This window comes from Phyllobates terribilis, unplaced genomic scaffold, assembly GCF_046119375.1.
Source record: "Phyllobates terribilis strain yellow unplaced genomic scaffold, ASM4611937v1 Scaffold_1__5_contigs__length_1240528914, whole genome shotgun sequence".
Taxonomy (NCBI): Eukaryota; Metazoa; Chordata; class Amphibia; order Anura; family Dendrobatidae; genus Phyllobates; species Phyllobates terribilis.
In genome coordinates this window covers 966930547-966949670 of record NW_027362761.1, presented here as the reverse complement: position 1 = coordinate 966949670, position 19124 = coordinate 966930547, and the positions used below count along the sequence as shown (strand labels likewise).

General features: G+C 41.3%; 1 protein-coding gene across 2 annotated transcripts in view; it reads left to right on the top strand.

Annotated features, from left to right (window-relative positions):
* The window catches only part of GATB (glutamyl-tRNA amidotransferase subunit B), a 188728-nt gene that overhangs the window by 123298 nt on the left and 46306 nt on the right, over positions 1-19124 (top strand). Inside the window, exons 10-12 of one of the 2 annotated variants that reach the window (XM_073642531.1) lie at positions 4725-4858; positions 7656-7734; positions 10227-10346. In XM_073642531.1, coding sequence (XP_073498632.1) covers positions 4725-4858; positions 7656-7734; positions 10227-10331 — 318 coding nt within the window. In that variant the 3' untranslated portion in view covers positions 10332-10346. Of the gene's footprint in view, positions 1-4724; positions 4859-7655; positions 7735-10226; positions 10347-19124 lie in introns of those variants that run through there. The other variant, XM_073642530.1, reaches the window with a different exon arrangement.

Here is a 19124-nt window from a genome sequence, read left to right as displayed (position 1 = left end):
CTCCACTCCATCCATCTGGACCATCGAGATCATTTCATGCATGCCATAGAGCAGAAGGTTGCAGTCGTCGAGAAGAGAGATGATGAGGGCGTGCACTAGTGTTTTTGTAGATTTGTGGTTGAAGAATGTGCGGATCTGGGAGATTTTTTTTTACTTTGAGTCGGCATCTTCCTCACCCTGATCCTCCTTCCTCCCACCATTCCGAGTGCCCTGAGAGAACTGATCCCACACTTGGACACTTTTTAAGAGCTGGCTGTTTTGTTCATCTTTCCATTTATAGATTCTGGCCTCTCGCTCGGTCCGCTCGTAAGTGGAAAGAGCTTGGATATGTGGTTTGAAAGAGAGATTAGAGTCCAGGGTTACCCCAAGAGCTGTTCACTTTTCAATCAATAAATTTGGGCCTCTCAACCGGCCAGCTTTGAGCAGGGCAACAGAAGATCACATGTAGCGATTTGAGCAGCCATGGTCACGTGAAGGTGATGGTGAGAAAGTGCAATTACTGTCGCAAGAGGTGGATAATGATGAGACACAATGGACAAAGTCAGGAGGAAGACCAGGGTGCGGAAGTGGAAGACGAAGCCGTGGACGATGAAGTTACTGACCCAACCTGGCAAGGCGACATGCAGAGCGAGGACAGCAGCACACAGGGGGAAGGAGGCGTAGCACCACAACAGGCAGGAACAATCAGTGTGGTGGCCACAGACACAAGGCGGGCAACTCCTCCCTGGAACACCAGCAAGACGGAAGATGCCAGTATAACTGTTTAGGTCTTCCCGTGTCTGGTTATTTTTTAAAGACTGTTAAGATAACTCCAAAAAAGGCCATTTGCAACATCTGCCAGGTCAGCATCAACAAGAACACCAAAACTACCAGCCTGACCACCACCAGCATGCTCAGGCACATGACCGCAAAGCACCTGACTAGCTGGGCCGAACACCAAGATGCAGAAACAGTGTCTGCAGGTGACAACACTGCCTCTTCCGCTGTTGTGCGTGCACGCCAATCCCCTGTCCATGGCACATGCGAAGATGCCTCCCGCCCTGCACCTGTCAATGCAGACTTGCAACCATCACCGTCCACGTCCTTGTCCCTTCGCGGCGTTCACTTGTCCCTACCACAGTTCTTGGAATGCAAGCGCAAGTATGCAGCCAACCACCCACAGGCCGCAATACTAAACTGACACATTTCTGGACTGCTGGCACTTGAAATGTTGCCTTTTAGGTTTGTGGAGGCGGAAGCTTTCCATAACTTCGACTGCGGCCGGGTGTCCATACTCTGTCCCCAGCCGCCACTTTTTCTCCTGGTATCGCCTCCACCTTCCACGAGAGTGGGTCCCAGCACATTACCCGTGCCCTCCCCAGTGCACTTACAGGGAAGGACCGCCTAAACACAAACCCGTGGACAAGTGAATGTGGCCAGGGACGGTACGGAGCCGGTCCACAGTATAAAAAAAAAAAAAAAAAAAAAAAAAAAAAAAAACACTCCATAGTGTGTCAGGGAACCTTCCCACAGACTTTTTAGCCAGGGCTGCTTCTCAGCAGGGTTGGACGGGCCCACCAGAGAACCAGAGACTCCTCCAGTGGGCCCTGGTTTCTCCTTCAGGATAGTTCATAGTGCTGAGGTGAGGTAATGATGATGATAGAGGCCACCATCTCCTTAGCTTGCTGCTGGTACATTTCTATGGGAATCAGCTTGGCTCCAACCAGCCTGGAATATTTCCAGTGAACTATGGCACGACGCCATGGTATTAGCAATGCCCCTAGTACTAGTAGCAAAGCCATCCACAATTTCCTTTTCTTCTGCCCAAATACATTAGTTTCTCACAAAGGAGCTGAAGATACTGAGTGGCAGTAGGTGACAGTTTCTCAGCATGTTAGATATCAGAGGGAGAACATAGAGGGCAGCACAGTGCCTCATTGGTTAGCACGGACGCCTTGCAGTGCTGGGGTCCTGGGTTCAAATCCCACCAAGGATAACATCTGCAAGGATTTTGTATGTTCTCCCTGTGTTTGCATGGGTTTCCCCCTCAGTAATACAGCAGCCATAGAGTGTCCAAGAACCTTTTCACAGACTTCTCGGCAGGGTTGGACGGGCCCATCTGAGAATCCTCAGGTTGGCCCTGGCTTCTCCATCAGGAGAGTTCATGATAGCTCAAACTTTTCAGCTGCTATGGGGCTCTTGAGCAGGGGAGAAAGGTGGGCCCTCAGAATCAAATCCTCTGGTGGGCCCAATGTTTTTCAGTCTGACACTGCTTCTTGGTGAGAGTTGTATTTCACATATTCTTTAGCTCGGTGAAAGGACTGGCATAGAGGGAAACCATATACTCCGGCTGTCATTTCTCCGCCTCCAGGTTCCGCCCATTGTCACACACGACCATGCCTGGCTGTATGTTCAGCGGTGAGAGCCACAGATCAGGCTGCTGTGTTACAGCTTTCAACAACTCTGCAGCGGTGGGCGGTTTGTCGCCTAAGCATTAAGCATATTATCTTCAACACAGCCTGTTGCTGCTTGGCCAAGGCAGTGCTGCAGTGCTTACAGCTTGTGACTGATGTGTTCTTCGGAGATGGAGGCCGAACAGGAGGAGGAGGATGTGCAGGAGCTGAACAATGTAATTACATTGAGCTTACATTGGCGAGTCTGGTTTTTATACTAAAGGATCCTAGTGTTTTTAATTTTTTATTTATTTATTTTTTTACATCTCTTCAAATGTGTATTGGAGTTCATCCTAATTTTTGGCAGCCCATGAACTTGCTGCATAAGCAATAACAGTATAGGAGACACACTCCTTAACAGGAAGGACAATTCAAATAGATTTTATATTCTAGAATATTAAGGGTCTTATCTGAAATTCTTTTACGGGTGAGGTATCGCAGTATGGATAGCGTATTACATTGATCCAGCCAGATATTATTGCCTTATAGTGCGTGCTGCCCAAAAATATGTAAACTCTATTCTATTCCCTATCGATAACGCCGTCCGATGTATTTACATTAGGGACAGGTGCTGCTAGGTGGTATCATTACCAGCTACAGATGAGTGTTCATTCTGGTCGCATAAATATTTTCCACAGTTTATAACTTTATTTTTTTTTATTTCTTTGGCCTTATATACAAGCATTACCCTGGAAAGAATGTTTCTGAACATTTTTTCCATTTTAGCTTGTTTTTTGTATGTTATTTTTTTTTGTCAGTCTGTAAAAGTGGCGTAATACTCTGACAACATTGTTCACAGATATGCGATTTGTCAGCAGCCAACTGTGAATAGGTTTGAATCCTCAACTGCAATACTTTAAATGGAGTGTAATATTTGACACGCTCACAATAATTGCTGGATTATTAGGGCAGTCATATGGGATAACGTCTGATGGCCACGGTTTCAGGCAGTCGCGTAATAGTATGGTATTTGTCAGAGACTAAGTGTCAATTGGTTCAACAAAACACAAGTGGCTGACTTTAAATGGAGTGGAATATTTGGCACGCTTCACAAAATTTCTGTATTACGGCAGTCATATGGATCACATGTGTCTGATCATTGAAAAAATTTCATCTGCTTCCACAATACAGTAATATGAATAAAGCTAAAAAACTGACTGTATTCTGCAAACAAGCAAATGGAGCTGTAAAATGGTGTACACTGACACACTGCTACAATCTATAAATGGAGGACAATATTTTCCACGTTCACTACAAATGGCTGGATATGTGATACGTGTGACGGAGAACCACTGTTTTAAATAGCAGGCCTGTAGTTTACTGATACTATTCTTCACAGAGACCTAGTGTGAATAGTTTGACCGACACACTACAACAAAATGGAAAAGGAGGCCAATATTTTCCTTGTTCAGTTCAAATTTCTGGATTTTTTTTTCGCTCTAATATGGAAAAGATCTGGCTGTATTCTGCAGTGCTAACAAGCAAATGGAGCAGAAAAATGGTGTACTATGGATTGCTTTTTAAGCAAATAATCAGGATTAAGATAAAAAAAAAATTTGCACTGGCCCCTTATACCTGGGGCTATGTCTACAAATATCTGTAAGAACAGCAGCAGCGGACAGTACATTCAATAGACCCTCTTGTGCTGTATGCACTGCAATCTGCAACATACACTGCCTGCCTAATTCCTGCTATCACCACTGACTATATGCAGCTGGATTAGTCTTGAGAAGGACTGTTAGTCCAATTGGATGGAGATAATATATAGATAGATTGATGTGTGTGTTGTGGAATACCTATACTAACTATAAACAAGCAAATCTCTCCCTAACTCAGCAGCACCTCTCCCTACTTTGCCTGGTTCCGGAGTAGACTGTGACGAGCATAGCAGCCAGTCACTGTAATGCCACAACCAACATGGCTACGGCATTATAGTGCGTGGCAAGCAATCCCTGCATGTTCATTGGCTGTCTAAAGAGCGCCAAACATGCAGGGTGAGGACCCAAGTTCCCGCCCGAGCAACCCGGAAATGCTCGCCAAGCTTGTCGAGCACCGTGATGCTCAGGCGAGTAACGGGCAGTGGCGAGCACGTTCGCTCATCACTACTAAGTACATTTTCTTTTTTTTTTTCTATTATGATTTAACTGTCAGAATCTTGTTTATGCAAGTAGTAGTATGGTATTTTATACCTAAATGCAGCATCATTTCTTTAAAGTCAGTCGCCTGCAATATTCGAACAAAACTAAATGAATTATTTCTTGAAATTCATCTCACATTTTTTTATATATCTAGAATGAAGATGGGCTTCAAGAATACTTTGAAACAGTTGTAAAACTGTCTAAAGTTGACCCCAAGAAAATAATTGGATGGGTAATTAACGATTTGCTCGGTCACCTAAGGCAACAGAATCTCCCTATCAAACAAAGGTTAGTCTTGTTTACTGCAGCTTTTTTTCTAATAAAAATGCCTTTCTTATACATAGAAATAACTTACCTTTGTTATATTGGACCACGCTTGATAAATGTCAAGAAACGTACTTTTCCCAAGGATTATTAATTGTGGATCATTTAAAGAGATGACTAGATATTTTCAAGTGAACAATGCTGGCAACTTCACAGCTTAGAATCATCTGGAGGCTATAATTTTTCTTCCAAATAAGCCAAAATGTCATTAAAGAGAACCGGACAACCTGATCCACGGGCAGCATGTATCAGACATTGACTGCAGACAGGTACTTTTAACTGAAACGCAGTAACGTTTCAGAGAAAAATATACTTTTTTCCTGCCTGCTGTCAATGACTGAGAGGCCTCTTCCTGCGAGCATGTGTACAGTCAAACCTTTCACTGCAGGGGAGCGATGGGGAGAAGCCGCCGGGACCTACCTGTGCCACTAGGCTCCCATGTGGCTCGGTCCCCAGCGGCTTTTATAGGATGTTTTTCTCTTAAATATCACAGCGCTTCAGAGTTAAACCTTATATGGCTGAAATCATGCTGCTAGTGTCTCATACATGATGTCTGTGGTTCAGGCAGCATGTATCAGCTGTCAGGTGCCCTTAGGCTGAAAAAAAAAATGCTAATTTGCACTATTATGTACATCCTTTTCTGATTAATGGGAGCAATAGTCCTCTCAAACTTTTCATTTATGGCCAACTTTTTTCAGATACAGATTGCTATACAACTTCTGCAGTCAAGTTATTTCTCCAGTCAAACTATCTGATCATTTTTGCATGTAAAAGGTGCATTTTTCCAAATATAATTGAGGGATTACCAAATCATGAACGAGCTTACTCGAATCCCTTTGTGTCATGCTGCTTTTTCTCAAATGAGGACGCCCCAGATGCTTCCTTCATCGATAACTGCTGATTATTGTGGTCTTGCAGCAATGAACCCTATAATCATCTCATCATCAGGGTCCCTGTTCTGCTTTAGAAAGTTTCCAGTAGATTAAATATATTGTTGAAATGTACTTCGCAAGTCTTTGTCATACATGCGGAAATAAAGTTACGGTATATCCTACTGCTCTATACTAAAAAAACACATTTCAGTATACCTATTAATGCTAAACTTTTGCCTGCATAAATTCAGATTTGATTTGAATGTTACTTTATCTGCTATTTTCTCACTTCTTGTCTTAAACACCATAATTTTCAATAACAGTTGCCTCAATACTGCAGCACACATCTTTGAAATTGTATGTTTGATAGTACGTCTTTTATTGAAAATAAATATTTACGTATAAAAAAAGCTTGGTGCCTGCAGAATTATGCTCCACATCCCCGCAGGACTTGTTCATTTGCTACCTGCTGAATCATGCTCACTGATTCCCCGCAGATCCTTATCAGTCACCTACCTGGTACCCACTGTGTCATGCTCACCGATCCTCACAGGTTCCACCACTTTCCTGTTACCCTCTGGTCTACGATTCTTGCTCCCATCTTTGCCATACCAGAAATGCTCAATTAGACAACAATTGTTTGAAGAGAATCACAACTATTGTAAGTGATTAAAAGGCCATTTTTGGCCATTTTAGGGGTGCCCAAAATGGTACCAACACAGTGGGGAACATGTAGGTGCTAGAACTGGACATGCAGGTGATCAGTGAGGGGGGACCAGGTCGGTGCATCATCTTTGATCCCTTACAGGTCCCATTCCAGTACCTATTTGGCACCCGCATTCAATCTCTGATCGTCACTTAAGAAACGCAGTCCTGGGGACGTGGTGTTCCAGGTGCACATCAATTCCCTGCGACAGAAATGTAACACAATGATGGGTTGTTTTGTTAACTGGAGGTCCTGCTGTGAAGGCCTCATGGCTGCCATGTTGGTACACCTTTGAAGCCTATCCTCCCATTGGAGACCATCATTTTGACTATATTCTGCATTACTGTTATATTGCTGTATATAGAACAAACAAGCGATCAGACCATTCCAGGTCCATACCCCCTAAACGGGGGAAAACAAAGTTATAAAAATAAAAAAAAATTGACATTTTTAATCATCCTCATTTCCTCCATTAAAAATAATGACATTAAGAAAATATTCATTTTGCAACATCTGTAAAGGTCTGATCTGTCATAATATAAAATTATTTAACCTGTACACTTAATGTCATGAAGCAAAATATTAAATTAATATTCCAGAATTCTGCTGCTTTATTATACCCCAAAAATGCAATAAACGGCCAAAAAAAAGTCCTGTACCCCAAAATAGTATCAGCTTGCAACATAAAAAACAAGCCCTCAAACAGCTCCATCAATGGGGAAAAAAGTCCACAGGTCTCAGAAAATAACGACAATTTTTTTTTTTTTTTGGAAACTTCTGAATTTATTTATTTTTTTACCACAGGAAGAAAAAAAAAAAAAAAACTAGACAAGTTTATTGTCACCATAATCATACTAATGACTTGAGATTATTTTTGCCCAGTTATTATTATAGCAGAATGAAAGAAAGAAATAACATTTTTCATTTGTTTTCCAGTACACTATATTGTAAAATGAATGGTGTTATTCAAAACTATAACTCATCTCACAAAAAAAAGTCCTCATACGGCTACTTTGTCGGAAATCTAAAAAAGCTATAGCTATGGAAGGGGAGGGAAAAAAGAAATGTCAAAAATGGAAATTGTCTGCAAGGGGGGTTATGTTGGACTGACCATTCTAATGTTCCTATAATATTTCTGTATCTGTGAATGGCTGTCATAGTATCAATGCATCTTTTTTTGTAGTGTGGTCAGTCCCAGATCATTAGCCGAACTTCTAACACTTTTAGAGAAGAGAATTATTTCTTCATCAGCTGCTAAACAGGTATGTACATATATTTTCATTCTAATAGCACAGGGCCATATAAAAGGGCACTGTCCTCATTGGGGCTGACAATCTAGATTTCCTATCAGTATGTCCTTGGAGTGTGGGAGGAAACCAGAGAACCAGGAGGAAACCCATGCAAACATGGGGAGAACATACAAACTCCTTGCAGATGTTGTCCTTGGTGGGATTTGAACCCAGGACCCCAGCGCTGCAAAGCTGCAGTGCTAACCACTGAGCTACCTTGCCACCATTGAGCATTGGGCAGCATCTTTTATTGTCCATATGAAAGATGCCACCAATGAGGTTTCTCTGGTGATGTACTCCTTTAGTTGTCGGATTCCTGCAGCCATTCACAGGTTACAGGGGTCCTCTGACTTCTGAAAGGAGCAGGCATTGCTTCTGGACCTCCGGTGCAACCTCTGCTCGATCCATGGGGCTGCTGGCATGTGATTTATGTCTCCATTTTTTGTCTTTATCGGACAAAACTTTTAAGCCAATTATAGTAATTTGTAAAGAAATTAAAAGCAAGTCGCTCATCAGATTTCACAATACAAACTCCATACATTAATAAATAGACCTTTGACCTGATGGGACTGCTATACTTAATTTGAAAAGTCATGCCAGAGTGGCTGTATAATCCTCAAATTAGAATGAGTTGGATTAAAAAAAAATGCTAAAATATTTTTTTCCTTTAGACTGCATTTAATCTGTTTCACAATGGGTATATTGTAATTCATACCAGTAGTAAAACAGAACAAATCTAAAGAAAATAAACATACAGTATAGAATCAAAATTAAAAGTTTCCAGTTGCTATTTGTGTGTACTGTTCAGAAATCGTATGTTTGATTCAGAACTCAAGTATCAATACAAGTCTAAGATGGAATTTAAGTACCATTATCATGTACGCAAGGGGGCCATTCATGTTCTACCACAAGGGGGTTATCATAAGACTTAAAATGATGTGGGCTAGCAGAGTATGGGCATTGTATTGACCTATGCCTGATCTTGTAGAATTTATTGGGATGATTTCTATGCTGATATATCCATTTTTTATGTGATGATACAGAGTTGAGAAGCGCGTCCCACTCTGGTGAAGTGGGAACGTAGCAGACAAGCCAGTTTTTTGCATAATATACTGTTTGTCAGGAAAGTGCTTGTACATCTAGACTCAGTCTTCAATGTTAATATATGTAACTGATATTTCTTGGGGTAGAGTGGGAGAAGAGTTCCTACTTTGTCATTTTTTTTTTTTAAATATAACCACCTGGTCACAGAATTGTATTTAGGGGATGAAACGGTACACTGATTTCTTGGCTACACCAAGGGTGCACCGAACCGCCTTATTTACATGTCTAATAAAACTGTCTGTTTTTTCTTTTTCAATATATATTTTTATATGTATAAATGCAATAAGTTAAATCTACAAATATGATTTTTATAGATTCTGTGTCCCTTACATGACTGTATAAATAGTTTTATTTGAGTTTTGGGGCTGTCAGACTCTCATAATTATTAACATTGACATAATGAAACATTCAATGATGCACTCTCTGATTGGCTGCAGCAGTCTTTGTGACTTCCAAATGGATCAGTCATCACTTCAGTAGCTGGCGCAGACTCCCAAAGCAACCTGCCCTGGATTTGCGAGGGTGCTGAAAGATGACAATGGCTAAGTTTGGTTTTAAAACCATATTCACGCATAGTAAAAATATTTCAATATTGAACACCTTCTTTAAAAGTATGCTGTTCTGCATTTTATATGCAGTACTGTGCAAAAGTTTTAGGCAGATGTGGAAAAATTCTGAATGGTTTCAAAAATAGAAACATTAATAGTTTATTTTTATCAATTCCCAAAATTAAAGTGTAATGAACATGAGAGAAATCTAAATCAAATCAATATTTGGTGTGATCAGGTGGTGTGACTAAGTACATTAACACACCCTTTTTATAGGGACTCTGCAAGAAGATTGTTGAAAACATCCTAGAAAACTAACCACACATATTCTAATGTCTCATATCATATGACATATAAAATTTCAATAAAATGTAATGGGGCGATAAAAACATCATACCTACCCAAAAATGGTATCTGTAAAAACGTCATCTCAGGGCGCCAAACATAAGCCCTCACAGAGCCTAATATCCCAAAAATTCAATGCATTAACAAGTCTCAAATTGGCGACATGAGCAAATTTTTTTTTTTGCAAATTTCAGACATTTTTTCACCACTTAAATAAAAAAAAAATAAAAAAACCTATGTATATTCAGTATCTGCGTAAGCAAGCAGCCCTGGAGAATCGTTTTGCCAGGTCAGTTTTACCATATAGTGAACATGGTAAGTAAATAAAAAAAAAAAAAAAATTGTTAACTTCCACTTTTTTTTTTTGCAATTTCAACGCACTTGGAATTTTTAATGGCTTCCCAATGTATCACATGATAAAAAATGAATGGTGACATTTAAAAGTACAATTTTTCCCTCAAAAAATAGGCCCTCCTACTTTTACGTGAACTGAAAATTAAAAAAATGATGGCTCTTGGAAAAAGGGAAGGAAGAAAACGAAAACGGAAAATGGCTGCCTCAAGAAGGGGTTAATGTATTTCCAGACAAACTCAATGATGTTGAGATCATGGCTCTGTGGGAGTCATATCATCATTGCTATGACTTTTCTTTATGCTTTGACTGTATGTTTGTTTGTTTCACTTTTTGTATTGAACTGAAATAAATTAACTTTTTGATGATATTCTAATTTAGTGAGAAGCCGTTGTACTTTGTGTCTTGTTGCTATACTCCGTCAAATAGTCTTCCATAGCCAATCATTTGTAGCAGAGTTTGGCTGTTGTTCACCCAGTTTTAAGCCTCCTAGATGGGTGTTTCAGTTAATGACTGTGTATTAACCTACATATGAAAATTATGATCATTATCCCCTTTTTGGTATAATTGGTTACTCCTACACGAAACTATAATCTTACAAAATATCACTTTGTGCAAGTGTACCCAATTGACGATGTTTTGAAGGCTAAGGGTTGGCACACCAACTATTGATTTTATCTGGATTTATTTTACTATTTCACTTTGCTATTTGTTAATTATTAAAAATAAACTATTAGCACTTCTATTTTTGAAAATATTCTTATTTTGCAGCATTTTTTCCACACCAGCCTAAAACTTTCACAATACTGTAGATACTTGGTTTTCTGTAACTTTGAAGTTTAAACGGCAAAATTAAGTTTTGCATTTCCTCCTTACTGAAAGTAATGTGTTCTGTTTTGTTTTTATTTTATTTGTTTTTATCTTTTGGTACAAGTTAATTTACTACATTAGCTACTTTAAATTCACAGTGCATGTAAGAACACTGAAAGCAGAAAATAACCAGCAAATATAAATGTAATTCTAGATTATAATCTGCTTTTGAAACACCTATACTCATTGTCTGCCAGTCGGATGTGACTGAATAAATTGGATCTTCTCAGTTTTAGCTCTACTGCTTATAAAAACCCGAAAACTGCTGTTTTGTTTTGGATGTTTTCACAAATTTTACGTGACTAGAAATACAGGACAGTTGCCAACTAATTGGAAAAACTTATTTTAATTTATTTGAAATATAGTGCATTACAGTTAGGTCCATATATATTTGGACAGAGACAACATTTTTCTAATTTTGGTTCCAGACATTACCACAATGAATTTTAAACAAAACAATTCAGATGCAGTTGAAGTTCAGACTTTCAACTTTCATTTGAGGGTATCCACATTAACCCCTTTACAACCCAAGGTGGTTTGCACGTTAATGACCAGGCCAATTTTTACAATTCTGACCACTGTCACTTTGAGGTAATTACTCTGGAACGCTTCAATGGATCCCCCTGATTCTGAGATTTTTTTTTCGTGACATTGTACTTCATGATTGTGGTAAAATTTCTTCGATATCACTTGCGTTTATTTGTGAAAAAAATGGAAATTTGGCGACAATTTTGAAAATTTTGCGGTTTTCAATATTTGAATTTTTATGCCCTTAAATCAGAGAGATATGTCACACAAAATAGTTAATAAATAACATTTCCCACATGTCTATATTACATGAGCACAATTTTGGAACCAAAATTTTTTTTTATTGGGGAGCTATAAGGGTTAAAATTTGACAAGCGATTTCTCATTTTTCCAACAAAATTTACAAAATCATTTTTTTAGGGACCACATCACATTTGAAGTCACTTTGAGGGTTCTTTATAACAGAAAATACCCAAAAGTGACACCATTCTAAAAACTGCACCCCTCAAGGTGCTCAAAACCACATTCAAGAACTTTATTAACCCTTCAGGTGCTTTACAGGAATTTTTGGAATGTGGAAGAAAAAAATTAACATTTAACTTTTTTCACAAAAATGTTACTTTAGACCCAATTTTTTTTTTATTTTCGCAGGGGTAACAGGAAAAAATGGACCCCAAAATTTGTTGTGCAATTTCCCCTAGGTACGCAGATACCCCATATGTGGGGAAAAAACACTGTTTGGGCGCACAGCAGGGTTCGGAAGGGAAGGAGCGCCATTTGACTTTTTGAATGTAAAATTTGCTTGAATAATTAGCAGATGTGCCCCTGATGTGCCTAAACAGTGGAAACCCCCCACAAGTGACACCATTTTGGAAACTAGACCCCTCAGGGAACTTATCTAGATGTGTGGTGAGCACCTTGAACCCCCAAGTCCTTTACAGAAGTTTATAACATGGAGCCGTGAAAATAAAAAAATCAAACTTTTTCCACAAAAATGATGTTTTAGCCCCAATTTTTTTTATTTTCACAAGGGTAAGAGGAGAAAATGGACCCCAAAAACTTTTGTGCAATTTCTCCTGAGTACGCCAATATGTTGGGAACATACAGTGTTTGGGCGCACGGCAGAGTTCAGAAGGGAAGGAGCACTGTGTGACTTTTTGAACGCAAAATCGGCTGGAATCGAGAGTGGACGCCATGTCGAGTTTGGAGAGCTCCTGATGCGCCTAAATAGTGGAAACTCCCCACAAGTGACCCCATTTTGGAAACTACACCCCTCAAGGATTTTATCATGGGGTATAGTGAACATTTTGAACCCAGAGGTACGACACAGAATTTGATAACATTAGGTCATCATATTGAATAAGTTGTCATTAGTCTTGAGCGCAAGTGCTCGCTACTTGAGTTTGCTCGAGTCCCCGCTCACATGTTTCATGGTTATTAGACACCCAAAAAAAAACATGCGGGGATAGCTCGTGCATGGCAGGCAATCCCCGCGAGGTTTTTTTGGCCGCGAAGCATATGGGGCGGAGACTCGAGCATGTCACTCGAGCACCCACGATACTCAATGCATACCCAAGCACCCGATGCAAACTCAAATAACGAGCACTTGCGCTCAAGACTAGTTGCCATATCGTCCTCTTTTTTTTTACTTTTGAAAAAAAAACAAACAGCCATAGCGTTTATTTTTTACGCCGTTCCTAGCAGGGCTGTGGAGTCAGTCGGTGCTCATTTTGGTGGAGTCGGTATAAAATGGACCGACTTCTAAAATATATAATAAATTGGGTGCAGTAGATCAATGTAGTTTGTGGGGAATATTTTTTCATAGGAATTTGGTAAAGTTATGAAATGTCCTATAAATGGCTGTTCTATTCCTGATCTATGGCTTCATTCACACACAGCGTTTTTGCTGCGTTTTTTGAGGATACTTTTTTCAGCTGCAAAAGCAGATCAGCTTTTTAAAAAAAACGCATCACCTGAAAGGTTTTTGAGCTCATAGATAATGTTTTCAGTATCAAAAGCAGATTAGAAAAACGCCGAACAAACTGACATGCTCATTCTTTGTGAGGATCCGTTTTTGAGCCCAAAAATGGATCCTCACAAAACGATGTGTCTGAATGTCATATCTTGAAACCCATGGACTTTGCTGGGATGCCCGAGACGCTGCATTTTACTGCAAAAAAACGGATCCGCAAAAACGCTGTGTGTGAATCATGGCCGTAGCCCACCCCCTAGAAGCAGGGGCACGCACCTATCAAAACTCACTTGTATGCTGCAGTGCTCCCGTCCTGCGCTGGCTCCAGACTGCAGGGGGCAATCTCCCCTCCTCTGTCCTGTCTTCTGCCGTCTTCACCAGAGAGAGGAGGGAGAGGGGTGCCTGCCCTGCACAGGATCCGATTCCTGGGCCCCGAGCTGGAGAAAGTGAAAGTACTACTGCTCATCTCTGTCACAGGAAGGTAACTAATGCTAATATTGTAGGTGATTATTATGTGCTCTCTGTACAATGTGTGTGAACTATATGTGCGATATGTGCAATGTACTATTTGCTGTATGTAGCTGTCATCTGTCTATCACACTCTGCCCCTCCCTCTGCCCCTCCCTCTATCTAAATATCTTGATTATTGTATCATAAATATGATTAAATGTCTGATGTTCACATTGTACTACAATACATTTTTCACTTAAATATAAGCAATATATGTGGGAGTCGGTGTAAGGGAAATTGAGGAGTCGGAGGTTTGGCTTACTGACTCCACAGCCCTGGTTCCTAGTGCTGTATAAGTGATTAGACGACTTTATTCTTCGGGTCGGTGCGATTACAGAGATAACAGAATCATATCGGGTTTTTATGATTGACAGCTGTCACACACTAAAAGACGCATTTTTTTTGTAAAATCTAGTTTTTGCATCGCCATATTTTGAGAGCTATAATTTTTTCATATTTTGGCCGACAAAGTCATGTGACGGCTTGTTTTTTGCGGGATGAGTTGATGTTTTTATTGGTGCCATTTGCAGGCACGTGACATTTTTTGATCGCTTTCTATTCCGATTTTTGAGAGGCAGAATAAACAAAAACCAACAATTCAGGAATTGTGGTTTTTTACATTTTTTTTATTCTGCTCCGCCTGTGGTAAAATTGATAAGGTAGCTTTATTCTTTGGGTCAGTACGTTTACAGCGGTACCACATTTATATAGTTTTTCTATGTTTTGGCGCTTTTACACAATAAAAGCTATTTTATAGAAAAAAAAATTGCATTGCTTTATTCTGAGAGCTATAACTTTTTGATTTTTCGGATGATGGAGCTGTATGGTGGCTTGTTTTTTTGCATTTTATTCGTCTTTTTGATAGCCTGTTATTCCATTTTTTGTTTGGCAGTATGATGATAAAGCATTGTTTTTCCCCTCACCCATGACAGCACACCTTGAGAGAAGGATCCTCCCCACCAAGGACAGGAAACCGTCTGAAATAAAAGGGCGGTACCTCTCCCTCGCTTCAGTTGGTTTCCTGTCCTTGATGGGAACCTGTCTGAAGAAAGGTGTCTTCTTACCTGGGCCCGTTCCGGTGTGGAAGAGCGGGCATCTGCCTGTGCACCGGGTCCCAGAAGCGCAGTCCGCGGTTCCCTGGAGCCGTGTCCGAGCGGGCACAGGTGGTGAGGAGGGCTCCGGCTCCCCGCAGACCGCTGCGCTGTCCTCTCCGTGCCGCAGGCTACTGGCTGGTCGCACGCCGGGAGCAACGTCTTCCGGGTATGACGCGCCTGACGTCACGGCGCGGTGCACGCTGGGAGAGGTGTGCCCGATGACGTCGGGGGCGGCACCCGGAACCAAGATGGCGGCGCCCTCTAAACGCTTGCCGGCCGGTTTTTTCAAAGATCGGCCGGTGGGTGTCAGGAGGGGGGAGGACACATGGACCGGAGGAGGTCCGGATGTGCCCTATTTAAGGTGGGGGGGCTCTTGACAAGCGCTGCTTATACTCAAGCTCGGGTGTAGCAGCTTTGGCAGACCAGGACTGCCAGGAGCAGCAGCAGCTGACCCCTCCACCGCATCAACGCCAGCGGAAGAAGCAGTCGGACACCTCACACACGGACGGCCGCTCCAGCAACCGCAGCTGCAGCAGGAGGAGTAAGGTGTCGGACGCTTCAGGGCCATCCAGAAGGGATTCGTCTTATGTCCCGCCACAGCCTCCAAATCCGGTACCCTTTTGTGACTTCAGGGGTGAGTGATCTTCGTGAATGTCACTTAATAGTAATGGAAAGTTGTGTGCTTCATTTCTTAGGAACCTAAGAAGAGTAGTGCCAAAAAGAAGCACAGGGTTTGCGCCTTATGCCAGGCCCTCCTTTCCATAGATTGGCAGAAACCGCATTGTGCAAGCTGTAATAACCAAACGATAGCGGAGAGCACCCCGGATTTCGCTTCTAATTTGAGGTCCGTAATCCGTTCAGAGGTGCAGCATTACCTGAAAGGCTTACTAAAGGGGAAAAAGAGATCCCATAAAGATATCTCCTCCGACTATGATTTATCCTCCCAGTCAGAGGATCTTTGCCTCAATGATTTGGCATCCTCCTCTTCATCAGACAGTGGTAGGCCCTGTTTCCCTATTGAGGATACTGACAAGTTGGTCAGAGCGATCAGATCTACCATGGGGTTGAGGGAGGAGAAGGCAGCCAGGTCCCTGGAAGATATTATGTTCGCAGGTCTGGAGAAAAAAGAGACTCTCCTTTCCAGTGAATCCCCAAATTCAGACCCTTATAGACCGGGAATGGAGGAAGCCGGAGAAATCAGGAGTATTGCCCTCATCGTCTAAAAGGAGGTACCCCTTCGAGGATAGTGTCTCTGAGTCCTGGGACAAAATTCCTAAAGTTGACGGGTCTGTCGCCCGATCATCCAAAAGATCGTCCCTACCCCTGGAAGATTCTGGCAGCTTAAAGGATGCTCTGGATAAGAAGGCAGATTCCTTCCTGCGTCACACCTGGGAAGCAGCGGCAGGGGGCCTGAAGCCAGCAGTAGCAGGCACTTGTGTCGCTAGGTCACTCATGGTGTGGCTTCAACAATTAGAAGACCAGCTCAAGGATAAAAAGATGTCCAGAGATAAAATCCTCTCCAATCTGCCTTTGCTACAAGCAGCATCTGCTTTTTTGGCCGACTCCTCAGCGGATTCAGTTAAACTCGCTGCCAGGTCGGCGAATTTGTCTAATGCTGCCAGACGAGCCCTGTGGCTCAAGGGTTGCCCAGGAGACCTACAATCTAAGCATAAGCTTTGTTCTCTTTCTTGTGATGGTAAACTTTTGTTTGGGGAAAAAACAGAAAAATATTCACCAAACTAAATTGGTAATAGGGTATATATATTTACCAGAGAACCATAGACAGAAAAAATACCCAATAAAAATTAACTTTTAACAATTATCCTTAAAAGTGTACTCTATAGTACAAGTGAGAAAAAACTACACATATATCTCAAAAACAGGATACCATGTAAGGAGAATATAATATGAAATTAGCAATTAATTCAGACAAACTTACCCTGGATAGCACCTAATAAGATTGCTCTCCCTACCTAACAGCGGAGTGTTTTTCACCCTAAGGTTCAGATGGTGTCCCCGCTCCTCGGAGGCTGTCCCTCTCCTTTCCCTAGGTATCCCTACACAGTCAAAAGATGCCACGCACATACATATAAATGGACCAATTGTAGACTATTCATGTCATAATTGACATGCTCAATATAAAAAATTACAACAATACCATATCAGTGGGGAGTGGGCAAAAATAGATATAGTTGCACAAATAGAAGGTTTTTGATTTACAGTAGCCCACTAATATAAATAGACAGACATGTGTACCAGTCAGAGCAAGTCCGAAAAAAATATTAAGAATATTTTCATCCCCAATCAAACTAGGATTCAAGCAATGCCATAAATGATATCAATTAGTTGGCCTTTAGTACAATGACTAAATGTAGTCAATCCACAATACAAAATTTCCCAAAGCTATAATAGCAATATTCCAGACATCAATATTATAAGATTCCTCAGACTGGTGTAAAGTCATCCGCAAATAAGGTTATAATTAATCCCTTTGTCCCAACCCACTGGAATAGGTAAAAATGTGTACTAGTCAGACCAAATAAGAAATAGTAATACACTTATCTTAATCTCTAGTCCATCTGAGATTCACACAGTGCCTTGAGTGGTGTCCATTAGATGTCCTTTTTTATATACATAACTGAATATAGTCAATCCACAATTCAGAACTCCCCAAAATAGTAACAGCACTCCAGGCATCAATTTTCAAGGTCCCTCAGACTGGTGTAAAATCATCAGCAGTAAAGTTATTCCTTAGGATTAGTCCCTTCGTCCCTACGCGTTTCACCCCCTCCTCAATGTGGGGCTCATCAGGGGACAAGAAATATTAGAGGAGATGAGCCATAATAGATGCCCGCATAATAGCTCCTTGTATACCGGCGTCCAACCGCATGTTCAATGGTGGGATTCATCCCTATATATCTGTGGAATGCCATGTGCCACGAGATTAATTTCACCTGTGATCAATCCCAGCGTTACCCTGACTACGAGACGCAAGCTTTAAGAAACTAGCGTACCACCGTGTTTAACATCACTTCCGGTCCCAACGTAATACGTCATTTCCGATTGCGTAGCCCAGGGTATTAGCTAAGGGATCGTACGAAGAATGCGTAAGCAAAGTACGTATCCTCCCGCTTTTTACGTCACTTCCTGGAACCACCAGGTGGAACGCAGACTGCTTTTCACTATCTGCATGGAGGATACCGCTACTCTCAGTTCAACGGGAACATGCAAGAGACAATCACTACCACAAAACAATAGACCCGGAAAATCACAAGATGAGCTGAATATTCCACCATAATTAAAAAGATGTGCATCCATCCCCAAAGAAAAGGGGGGGGGGGGGGAATAGGTAGCATATTATCCACTTATGTGTGAGTAACTAAGCCAGTATTACAGTCCACCAGTATGGTGAATACACACACCGGGACTATCTGTAGATATATAAAAAAGGCTGATCAGGATTTTTATCCGTAAGGCTAATTGAAACAACAGTAAGGCTATACAAAGCTAGAAAAGCTTAACAGTTCATTAATACCCCCGGGATTCAGAGATTCGAGCCAGAAAATCCATCTGGACTCCCGCTGCAGAATTCTTTTATCCCAGTCCCCCTGTCGCACTGAGGGACTCACCACTTCAATAGAACGAAATGTAATAGAATTTAAATCACCTCCATGGTGTGTATTGACGTGTTTCGCTAGAGGAGTATCTCGCTTGTTTCCGATGTCACCTAAGTGTTCACCAATACGTACTTTAAATTGTCTTCTGGTTTTTCCCACATAGTCTTTTGGGCAAGTGCACGTACATACATAGATGACACCTATTGTTTTACAATTAGCAAAATGTTTGTTCCTATAGGTGCGTCCAGTTACAGAGCTCACAAATGTATCTGAGATGGAGACATAACGACAATAAGTGCACTGTCCACATCTAAAAGTACCAGTAGACCTCCTATCCAACCAGGTCCCCTCCTTCTTGGGGGGCACAAAGTGACTATGTACTAGGTGATCTTTGACAGATCTGCCTCTCCTAAAGGTGACAGAG